The 11,461-nt window shown below is 46.4% G+C and overlaps 1 protein-coding gene across 1 annotated transcript; it reads right to left on the bottom strand.

Moving 5' to 3' along the window:
• Positions 1–3,991: 3,991 nt before the first annotated feature.
• On the bottom strand, positions 3,992–8,263 carry LOC113013826 (ras-related protein Rab-7L1-like). The gene is made up of 5 exons (XM_026155024.1): positions 8,096–8,263; positions 6,606–6,677; positions 5,952–6,133; positions 5,698–5,819; positions 3,992–4,306 (listed from the first exon to the last, which is right to left on the bottom strand). The coding sequence occupies exons 1-5, from the start codon at positions 8,211–8,213 to the stop codon at positions 4,177–4,179; spliced, it is 624 nt and encodes a 207-aa protein (XP_026010809.1). The 5' UTR covers positions 8,214–8,263; the 3' UTR covers positions 3,992–4,176.
• Between the last annotated feature and the right edge of the window lie 3,198 nt (positions 8,264–11,461).

Below are 11,461 nucleotides of genomic sequence, written 5' to 3'. Positions count from 1 at the left end.
CACAGTGTGCTTATGGTAGGAGCCAAAAAGGGTGTAGTTTGTGGGTGTGATCACCCGTGTGTACACCTTTGAGCATGGACGCGCTTGTTTTTAAAAGGTTCCTTCATGTAATGATCTGCTAGAGGGTGTGGGGGGGCCACAGTCCCGTCCTCCAGGGCATGAAGCAGGTATGGAGGAGATCAAAACTCCAGACATCCAGAGGCCCCCAGAACACAAGAGACCAAGGAAGACCAACAGAGGGGCAGCCGCGCCACTGTCCCAGAAAGAGCTGAGGAGAGTCCCAGATGAGGGCTCACTCAGCAGCCGCGGAGCAGAAGCCAGGGGGAGTTGCAGTGACGCGCCCGTGAGCTCCGCCGGCAGCCAGCTGTGCCTGAGTGACCGAGCCCCAGGCCGAGAGGCCGGGGGCACCCCACCTCCGAAGTGGCCCGAGCGAGCCCCAGGCTCCAGGCCCCGATAAGCGGCCGCCAAGGAGTGAGCCGGTGTGTACCTGGACGCCCATCCCCAGACACAAAGAACCACCAACGCACCGATGTCTGAGGGAGTCCGCCACTGGCAGGGGAAGTGGTGGTGGGTGGAGATAGGCCTCCAAACCTTGGAGGGCCTGAGATGTCCCCAGAGAGGTGGCGCCTGACACCCAACCTGACATATAGACACAGACATACAGGCACACACAGATACAAACATCCATTCCCACCCTCATGCTCTCATATGCACTTACTCCACACTCAACCAACGTGGAGACAGACATAAAGAGACGCTGTACACACGATCACACTCCCCAAGCGTACTCTACAAACCGGGTCTAGGTACCCTTGCCCCTGGAGGGGGAACTGCACCCAGACCCAGGCGGTGTTACCCTTTTCCCTGCGGTGGGGGGAGGCAGACCGCCCCGACTCCGCAGCAGCAGGGAGGCCCCACACTCCAGACCGCAGTCGGACGGCCAACTCCTCCTCCTAGTCCCCCCGCTCCAGCAGGTCGCAGAGAATGGGGGTGAGAGAAGACTCCAAACCTCCCTCCACCCACTCATTGTAATGTTGATGCATGTGTGTTCTAAGGTGCATTTAAAACCCAGGAGGGCATGGAGCTACCTGCCAGAGAGCAGCAGGTAAGCGCATGGTCCCTCCTGCTAGCCCTCAATGTCTACGTGTATTTAAAATTGAGAGGTGGGCAACGACGCCAGGGGTGGGGTGTACATCCTGATGGTAATTTGGACTCCGTGTATCGTGCCCACCCCCAAGATCCTATATGTATGTGTAATGAGAGTGTGAGTAATGTGAATGTCTAAGTTGTGGGATAAAATTGAGGCAGAGGCAGCCAGAAGGGGACAGAGGGGGGGGTAGCCTCCCCTGGTGACACACCCCTACTCCAAGGCCCTGCATGTGTGGGTGGTTGTGGTGGAGCGGGAAGAGGGAGGCAGCTGGAGATGGGGTGGGAAGGAAGGGAGGGGCAAGTGACCCCTCCCCCGCTGACCCCAGTAGGCACCCCCATACTCCGCGACCCGGAGTATGGGGGTGCCGAACAATGAAATCTTAAAGCTGCAGGATGCTAATAGCTGTGGTTCCACCTTTATGGCTTCTGCGTCGCTTTCCACTGCTGTTCAGATTTAGATGCTAAAAACTACCTGAAACCCAGTTCAGGAGCTAAAAACGACCCGCACGACCAAGCAGCAGGTATATCATCACCTTGATGTCCATCTTTGTTGTATCGCACATGCGAGACGTGTTGCTATGACAACAGCCACACACGTTAGGTAGTACCAGATTGTAATGGAAAACCAGTCGATCCAAGCATACAGGAAAAGGAGCAGATCATTGTTGGACTCTTCAGCTAAACCCAAAGACAGGTCAAAAACATGGAAAGAAAAACTTTATACTTCGATAGAATTAAACCATCTCAAAGATTCTGACTCTGGAATTAAATGGTTTTCTCACCGCTATGACGTCCTCACGCCTAACGTGAGAATTCATTTGAGTTGAAAGCCCACTCAGCCAGTGTGATAAGAGAAGACAGCCTTTAGCCTGTATTAGTCCCACAGCTGGAAGTTATAGAAGCTTCCAGGGTTTCTGTTTTCTGCATGTAAAAGATGCATGATGGATCCAACCATGTTTCAACACTTTTCAGCAGTTTCCTTTTATTTCTGGTTGTCGTCTAAACATGCCTGCGATGCAGCTTTTCAGCGGCAACAACAATAACTCTGGACCCAGTCCACTCCTTTTATCCAGGGGAGGCGTGATGAGCTGATTGAGCTCAGGTGTATCAGCTGCAGCCGCCCCACGCCCCGTCACACTGGATGTTTTCTGAGCTCTGTTTAAAAGTGAACCAAAGAGTGCTGGCGATGGAGTCAGTTAGGTCGTCCTGCAGCTGATGGGACATTTTTTGCAGTAGCTTAAAGTTGAAATACTTTAACCTGCATGAATTCAGATGTTATCAATGTTCATCGGGGAAATTTACATTGACTTTATGCATAAATTCAGATGGACTAAAACAGCGTGAGGTGGTGAGGGTCTCTTTGAAGCTGAAGTAGTTTATTGATCACGTGGCTGTGGTTTCCTGATATTACTCACTGCAATTGTTTGGGGGATTAAAGTAATTTTACCAAAGCTTAATATGACCATTTTATGAACCTGCTCCAAATCCAAGCTAAGAATTTCTCAGGTTTCTCTGGCTCTCACTGAAACAAATGACACCCTGGGAGGATAAGCCTGATTATCTTTACTTTACTTAGTTGGGTAATCATAAGATGGTATTTGACTTTTTAGCATGTTTATTAATCAGATCTAGAAAAACAGTCCGAAGGCCTTCTTTGAAAAATGTTTCTGTGCTACAACTGGATACAAATGCAGATGACATCAGGTCAGGCAAAAGGAAATACACAAAGCATGCTGGTTATCCTGGAAACCCCCAGAAAGTCCAAATAAGCTCAAAGGAATCAACCTGAGGCACTGAGAAACAGAAGGGAAACACAGGAGGAGGGAAACAGACAGAGGCAGGAAGTAAACAAACTGAAACGCAGAGGGAAGGTAACTGCCAGAGTAAAACAGGTAATGAAACAAGGAGACAACCTGAAAAATAAAAGAAGCTAAAAACTGTCAGCAAGAGTAAAAGTGTAAAAATTCAAAGCAGAATTTCTCGCAGCAGGTCGGAGCTCCCGTGCATGTCCCACTGATGCTGTGCAGCACCCACTCACACACGCCTCGCCGCCAGCACGGGGACGCCACGTGTCGGGACGACTCAGCGTGATGGGAGATGATGGACGGCTGCACCGAGCACGCTCTGCACCTCGTTCTCTCACGATACACTCACCTTCCATGTGCTCCTTCTGGTCCCCACGCCTACGCTGAACGCCACCTTTCCGTGTTCAGCCTCTGCTTCGCATTGCTTACCTGGGTGGCACACCTGCTGATTCCCAAACACGAATTTAACCTTTTCAGTTTAAAAGGTTTGAACCAGACCTTTTCTTTTGTTAGCTCGTGTGCCTCTGCTGGAGGCTGGAGGTGTGTGTCATTCATTATTTAGTATGTCATCATCATTTCACTTCTTTTCTTCGACTTCTTTTACTCTCCAGAGGTTTAGTCAAAGATCAGGTTTGGGTCCCCACCCAGGACTCTCAAACTCATGTGGATCAGGACTGACGAAGCTGAAATGAATAAAGTTAATTGACGAAGGTGTTTAATATGAATGTATGTGAGTGTTTCTGGAGCTTCAATCTCTTAGTTTCCTTCTCTGGGCACCTTGGATGTAGGTGAAGTTGTGGCAGAAGCCTCGACTGTGTTTCTGCTGTGTGAGGCTGGTTTGTTCTCATCAGGGTGCAGCGTACAAACCGCTAAACACGCTAAGGTCATGTGCTGTGTGTTTGAAAAGCTTTTCCTGTTCACCATTGTCTCCAGCACCTTTCCTGTGCTCCCCACTCGGCGTCACGTCATCGGACCTTTAACGTGTCTCACCTGTTTCTGATCACAGCAGTGAAACATATACCCGTGTTTGTCCTTAGTGTTGCTTCTCGCTTTAGGCGAGGCCCGGATCTTTATTTGAACTTGGTTTAATTTACACCTTTAGCTCAAAATGAAACTATTAAAGGTGGGAGAGCCAGAATCAGCTCCGAGACAGTTCACAGTCCTACACTTCACGTGCACATGAAGAGTACTTCCTGCTGTGCTCCGAGTGATGCTCGTGGTTTCAGCAGCAGCCTCGTTCTCCTCCTGAGCTTCTGTTGAACTCTGAGTCCGGGTGAGGATAAACTCGGACTTCAGGTCTGTGAATCGGGTCCATGGTGGACTGAACCGACAGAATCTCCTGCACCAGCATCCTGAAACGCCACAGATTTCACAGCTTTAATGATGTGTTTTCCTGATTGATCAGATTGAATTTTCTGTTTAATACTCTTTTTCTCTCTTGCTTTAGATCTTAGATCTTTGTGTCAAAGGAAAGACGGCCTGGATACCTCGATAATGTTCAAAAACATCTCAGCTGTTTCCAGCCAAAACCACCAAAACCTGCGAGACGATGACCTGGTCAGAAACTCTTTGAGCTGCTCGCTCTGAGCTTCAGTAATTTCAATGATCGGAGAAAACAAGCTGTTGCAGGACGTCCCTCCAACATTCAGAGCATCATCTTTAAAGAATAAAGCCGTCGTTCCATTTAAACCAGGGAAGCAAATATGAAGTTGTTAGCTATTTAAAAGCTAGCAGACAGCTAGCAGTTACAGCTGGCTGTGTCAGTGAAAGAGGCCACGCCCCTAATAATACAAACTGGTGAGTTATAGAAACGCCCCCTCCCCCACAGGTGTTATTGAGGAGGAGGACCTCAGAGGAGCTACAGACATGGCTACGTTCACACTGCAGGCGAAATCAAATCCGATTTTTTTGACCCTACGCGACCCATATCTGATCATGGTGTGACAAATCCGATATTTCCAAATCCGACCTGGGTCACTTTCGTATGTGGTCCTGAATCCGATACATATCTGATGTTTTAGAAAGCGACTGCTGTTTGATGGTCACGTCGCATTAAATCCGTCTTTTACGTCACTGACACAAGACAGACGCCAATTATCAGCGCCGGAGAAGACATCGTGAACGCTTCCTGTCCATCCAGTGAAACTGTTGGGAAGACAACGTTGGAGAAACGTGAACATTTTATTTGTACTGTATAATCTGCAGATTCTGACAGAAATCTGCAGCTATCCTCTAAAACAGCAGTAAGGATCATTATTAGGTTATCTACATTATTATGTAAATAACAAAATAACTTAAAGCAAAAATTGGGAAACATGAAGTCCAAAGTCTTTATATTAAGACCATCAGTCAAACAATACTGTTGCTCTGGGTCTAAGCAGAGCGCGTTGTGTGTGACGTCTTCTTTTGCGCATGCGGCCGCTTTGAGCGTTCACACTAGAGCGCGTTTGCTGTCGCATTTTATTTGTAGTGTGAACGAGCAGACAAAAAAATCTGATTTGATCAAAAAATCTGAATTGAGCATCAAGACCTGCAGAGTGAACGTAGCCTGACTCTTCAGGTTGATTCCAGCTTCAGCAGGTGCTAACATAAGCTAATTTCCTTCTTGCATGTTACATTTTATTGAATAAAACTGCACATAACACAAAACTGAGATGTGGGATTCTACTGGATTGGTCCAGGTTTAACTCTAAATTCCTAAAAATGAATTCTCTGAGCTCTGCCTCTGATGTTCTCTTCCTACCTCGTGGCTTCTCCAACGTTCTTGTTGTCTTTGACTGAAGTCTCCATCCATGTAATGAAGCCGTGGGCTTTGCTGAACTTGTCGATGGTGTCTGCAGAGACAGCCCTGTGAGCGAGGTCGCACTGCAAACAGACCGAAGCAGAAAGACTGAGTTTATAGTCAGGTGACTCACTGCATGTTAGCAGCCTGTGCTCATTAGCCTGAACCTCAAAGCTTCCTGGTGGATCCTTCATTAGCTGGATGCACTCAATCACCTTGTTAGCAACTAGGATGCAGGGGATGGAGTCTCCGTTGGGCAGCATGGCCTTATTGTCCAGGTCCTCTTTCCAGTGGCGACAGCTGGAGAAACTGGAGGAACTGGTGACATCAAACATCACCACACAGCCCAGCGCCCCTTTATAGTAGATCCTGGTCATGGATATGAAACGCTCTTGGCCTGAAGAGACAAGGCAAAGGTCAGTGTGTCACCAATGCATCCATCCATCCATGACCCAGTCAATAATGCAGAGGCGTTAGATATTTTGAATTTAATTTTTATTTTATTTTGAACTATTTTTAATTGCTTTCAGTTTTCTTCCTGTCTGAAAATGTTCAGTTTAGTTTTTTTGTTTCATTATTTGTTTGAGTGTATTGTTGTTAAACAGATTGAAGATGTTCAGTTCAAACACAGCCCTTTATGTCAGGTAGACAAAGCAGTTTCTAAACAGGTGCACCAAAGCCTCCAGAAGCTTGTAGAGCACACTGACTCAAACTTCAAACGTTTGCTGTTGTTCTACCTGCACACCGTGTCATGTCTGCTGGTTTTAATCTTTTTCTCAAGTCGAGTTTTTGTTTTACGTCATTTAACCAGTCTTAGCATCAGCTGACCCACTGAGCTTAAAAAAGCTGAAGCCAAACTTTCTTTGTACCTGCGATGTCCCAGAGTTGCAGTCGGACTTTCTCTTTATCCGACCAGTGCAGCAGCTTAACGGAGAAATCCACTGCAGAAGGAAACAGTCTGTTTTAGAGACGCAGCAAGAGAGAAATGAAACGCCACTGAAGGCACATCTACACAGGAAAATATGAAAATAAACTCAAAGTTTCACTTTGCTTCTTCTGAAGTGAAACCTCTGTGAAATTATTCATTAAGCGCAAAGAAGTGAGAGCTGGTTTCGTCCAGCTGAACCTGCACTCATTCTCAGTTGCTTCCAGGTATGTATAAACATTGAAATTAACAACGTGTCTCATCCTGTAATTATTCATTCAGTATTTTGTACACCTGGGGTCTGAATCAAGTGACTAATCCCCAGTTTCTAATCGTGCAAACAGATTGAAGGCTGTGAAATAATCAGTGATCTCCTCTTCATTTGATTCAACTCGTGCAGAGAGACTGTGAACCTCATTATTTCCTGGAGCTTTGGTTTAAAAGGAGGAGCGCTCCTGATGTGATGGGTTCAAATGTAGCTGTAGAGACCGGCGGACTGAAGTCGCCAGTCAAAGCAAACCAAAGGACAAAGTCTGAAAATCAACTCCAGCTATTTGTGTAAGAAACAAAGTTTTAGATCATAAAGTTAAAAACAGCCGAGGTCCTGAGATGAAAAATACATTTTGACCTGACGGTGGTGCTAGAGGACAAGTTACAGAGCTCCTTCAACAAAGAGAGAGCAGATTTCTCCTGTTTTGGCTTCCTGTTAAATCCAGAATTCAAAATCCTGCTCCTCACATACAAGGTCTTAAATAATCAGGCCCCATCTTATCTTAATGACCTTGTAGTACCATATCACCCTATTAGAGCACTTCGCTCTCGCTCTGCAGGCCTACTTGTTGTTCCTAGAGTATTTAAAAGTAGAATGGGAGGCAGAGCCTTCAGTTTTCAGGCCCCTCTTCTGTGGAACCAGCTTCCAGTTTGGGAGACATATATAAGTTGAAATGAATTAAATTAAAAACCCACTTTGTGTGTGTATAATAAATATAAGGTCCCTTGAGGAACGGTTTAAAGGGAACTCCCACAGTAAGCAAATTTCCTTGAATAACACGACTTCTCTGAAAAATTTCTAATTCAGGAAGAGGTGAAGGGAACGAGACAATCGTGGTGGGACAGATAAACGTTAAGCTCTTTTAAGTCATGATCTGGTGTAACATGAGCCCAAAGCAGGAGCTGTGCGACAGTCTGATGGTTTTTGTTTTCTCAGTCAGGACCAAAGTGGTGGATCCACTTTTATATTCCATCTGTCTTCAGATTTTACATGAACATCAGTCTGCTCCTCTACGATATAAAAACCAGTTTCAGGTTAGTGCCTGCTATTTCTAACATGACTTCTGAAGTTTTCTGATGACCATGCAAAGTCTCAGGGCACCCAAACACACCACGCAGACCCTGCCAATGTTTCAAAGACTCAAAAGAGTAAAGCAGCCCTACCTCCCACCGTCATCTTGTAGGTCTTGTTGAACTGTCCGCTGACGTAGCGATGAACAAAGGAAGACTTGCCGACGTTTCCATCACCGACAATGAGAATTTTCAGAAGGTGCTCCGTCATCGCTGTCCTCCGTCACGCAACAGCAGGTGACAGACCTCAGCACGGAGAGCTCAAAGTTCACACCTCTGCTCAGGAAACACCGTTTATGAGCCAGACACACATTTTACTCACCTCTAACTAAACAACACCACACATACATGTTCTGTGTCTTTAAATTACACCACATTCAAATCTGCCCAGCCTCAAACCCAGAGAGGGGCCAGGCTTACACCTCGAAGCTAACTGTCCAGCAGTGCTGCCAGAGTCGGTGTTTCAACACTCTGCTGTTTCCTGACAGGAAGTTGCTGCAGGCCATAAATATGAATCAGACACATAAACCACGCCTTTGTGGACGGCGGGCTGTTAGTGACTTCTGTTGGTTTCTGTTGGTTTCATGGCAGTCTGTGATTACCTGCGGCCAGGTAATCACAGCTGTGTTAAGAGTGGGTCTCCTAATCGGAAGGTTGGTGGTTCAATCCCCAGCTGCTCCAGTCTGCATGCCAAATATCCCTGAGCAGGATACCAACCCAAGCTGCTCTCTGATGCGTCTCAGAGCCAAACCACCAACCTTCCGATTAGACCCCAGTTCCTACAACATGTGTCAAGAAGTATTGATCAATGGTTTGATAATAAATCAAATCCGTTTGATAGATTCCTGTTTTTGATTAGATTAGTGCTGGAGTGCCTCAGGGTTCTGTGCTGGGACCAGTACTGATTGCTGTTCTTGTGACACAGCATTTTTATCCATCATTGTCTTTTTTAAACAGTAAGAATACTTGAGCCTGTTTGCTTTTTAAATCTGTAACTAATTTTACTTCAGGAAAAGTTGTGATTAGTTTGGGGGGCTAAACAAAGATGATTTGTTTTTTCAATCACATTAACTTTTGTTTATGTCTAAGTTGTAAGAAATGATTGGGTTTATATTTTAGCACGACGCCAGTGTCCGGCAGCCTCGCCTCTGTCAGTGCTCCCCAGGGCAGCTGTGGCTACAAGGTAGCTGCCATCACCAGTGTGTGAATGTGTGTGTGAATGGGTGCATGCAGTGTAAAGCACTTTGGGGTCCATAGGGACTACGTAAAGCGATATACAAATACAGACCATTTACCATTTACTTCATATTATTAGAAAACACTGCATTTTCTTCCATATTCAAACTGAATGCACTCGGTTACGTTTTTCCTCTGTTGTTGATGCTGTCCCAGCTTTACACAGGACACATAGAGCAACAGTAGACGTAGAACCTGCCCATCGTCTCATCAGCATGTTTCATGCTTCAGCCTGTTTTCAGCAGAAAGTCAAACCTCTCTCATTGGCTGCTTTCTTTTTCACAGGATCCAGCATCGGTGAGGATCTAGCTGACCTGCTGGCAGGAACAATGAAACATTACTGCCAAGGAAAACTACACAGGCTGCGGCATTTCAAAATACAGATGTACTAAAGAGCAGAGCATTGACTGAGAAATGTTACTAACATCAGAGGAATCAGGCTGTGCATCGTAACCAAAGCTGCAGAGTAAACGTGAACCATCAGGACACTTTCATGGAGGCTTCACTGTCCCCACCATCATCTTGGTGATGCAGGGAGAGTTTATCTGCTTTTACTTTGTGGTTCTTCCTTCTCCACCCTCGTCCTGCTGCATCTCCTCTTCATCTTCATCTTCCTGTCTCTGGGCCTTGTGGAATCGAGTTTGACAGTTATTGGTGGGTGCAGTCGCCATGAAGCAGACTCATCTCTGTGACTCCGTCAGTGTGTTTCCAGCCTTTGTCTTTATCCCAGCAGCAGAAGCAACACAGGGACTTTTTAAGGTTTTGTGTTTAAAACGCTCAGATTGTCTGTGGTGTGGGAGGGTTTCTGTGTTTTTAGCTACAGATGTTTTCATCTGTAACGGATGCTGTATGTGACCTGTTCAGGGTTAGGGTTTGTAGAGTTTCAGGTGTAATTCTTTGAAGGCTCTGATCCTCCCAGCAGGTGTTTGGCTGAATGATGTTTCAGGTGTTCAAACCAGCAGCTCCCACAAAACAGCCGAGCTGCGGATCGACACGGAGGAATCCACGGTGGATCCTGAACGTGACGGATACAAACGGACTGGTCCTTGATTTAGTAATGGAGGCAGGTGAGTGTGGTGACATGCAGGTAAACAGAGGGATGGCGCTCCCCAAAATGGAGTAGAATAGAATAGAATATCTCTTTATTGTCATTGGACACATACAACAAAATGATGGGTGCTCCACGGCAACTGTGCAGGAATTAAATATAAATAATGAGACGGCAGAATAAAGGACAGACAGGAGAAATACATCTAAAACAACAGAAAGGCACTCATGGGAGAACAAAGTGAAGGAGGTGTACAAAGGTCTGAGTCTGTGTGTGAGTGACCTGACTGACCTGAGGGCAGCGGGTCAGAAAGGTGGTGGACGGTTGATCTGATATCCTCGTGTTGGTGTTGTTCCCAGATCAACATACTAAATGTTGTTCCAGGATCAACATTGCAAGTGACCAATCAGAATGTTGTGACATCATACTTTTGCGACTTCGGGAAAAACCGTCGTAAAACAAAAAACTGTACTAAAGCTGCGTGAAACCGCCTCTGTCCGCTGATCAACGGACCCTGACCCTAACCCTAACCATAACCCTTTAATAAACAGTAAGCAGAATTGATATTGTCCTTGCAACATTGGAATTTCATAAATGCACGAATGGCTTGGCGCGCAAAAGAATAACGTCACAACAATGTGATTGGTCACTTGCAATGTTGAACCTGGAACAACATTTTCATGATGGTCTGGGAACAACACCAACACGAGGATATCAGATCGTCCGGTGGTGGACAGGGTGCCTGGCTTACCTGAGACAGGAGGATCTGGCAATGGCCTCTAGGGGTGTCAGAGGGCAGCCGGTGATGTTTTGGCGGGTCAGTGACCCTCTGTGCAGGCTTCCTGTTGCCAGTATTAGCCTCTGAGTACCAAACACCAGGCAGGAGGAGAGCACCCTCAGTTTGTGTTGTTGTGTGAAAGCAGTGCTACACACAGAAATCCCCCAAGAACCCGAAGAGGAGAGTCCTGGCCCCTAGCCCTGCCAGTGTAGCAGAAATGATGAGGATGATGATGCAGCAGCAGCCGTTCTTCTCTGCGTGAGGAGCTTAATGTTGTTCGTGTGTAATTTACGTTGAGTAGGCTAACCACGTTATTACATTAATGCATGTAAGGTGAACTAGCAAACATCATCATAGCTACATGCGGCTGTCTTCTTGTTTGATGGCAGATACTCCC

This window comes from Astatotilapia calliptera, chromosome 20 (assembly GCF_900246225.1).
Source record: "Astatotilapia calliptera chromosome 20, fAstCal1.2, whole genome shotgun sequence".
In the NCBI taxonomy this organism is placed as follows: Eukaryota; Metazoa; Chordata; class Actinopteri; order Cichliformes; family Cichlidae; genus Astatotilapia; species Astatotilapia calliptera.
This window is presented reverse-complemented; position numbering and strand designations above follow the sequence as displayed.

Coding starts and splice junctions, on each gene's coding strand:
- LOC113013826 (XM_026155024.1), bottom strand. CDS start 8,213: ATGACGGAGCACCTTCTGAAAATTCTCATTGTCGGTGATGGAAACGTC. Junction 6,678..8,095: donor CTACAAGATGACGGTGGGAG/GTAGGGCTGCTT, acceptor TTCCTTCTGCAG/TGGATTTCTCCGTTAAGCTG. Junction 6,134..6,605: donor GCAACTCTGGGACATCGCAG/GTACAAAGAAAG, acceptor TTGTCTCTTCAG/GCCAAGAGCGTTTCATATCC.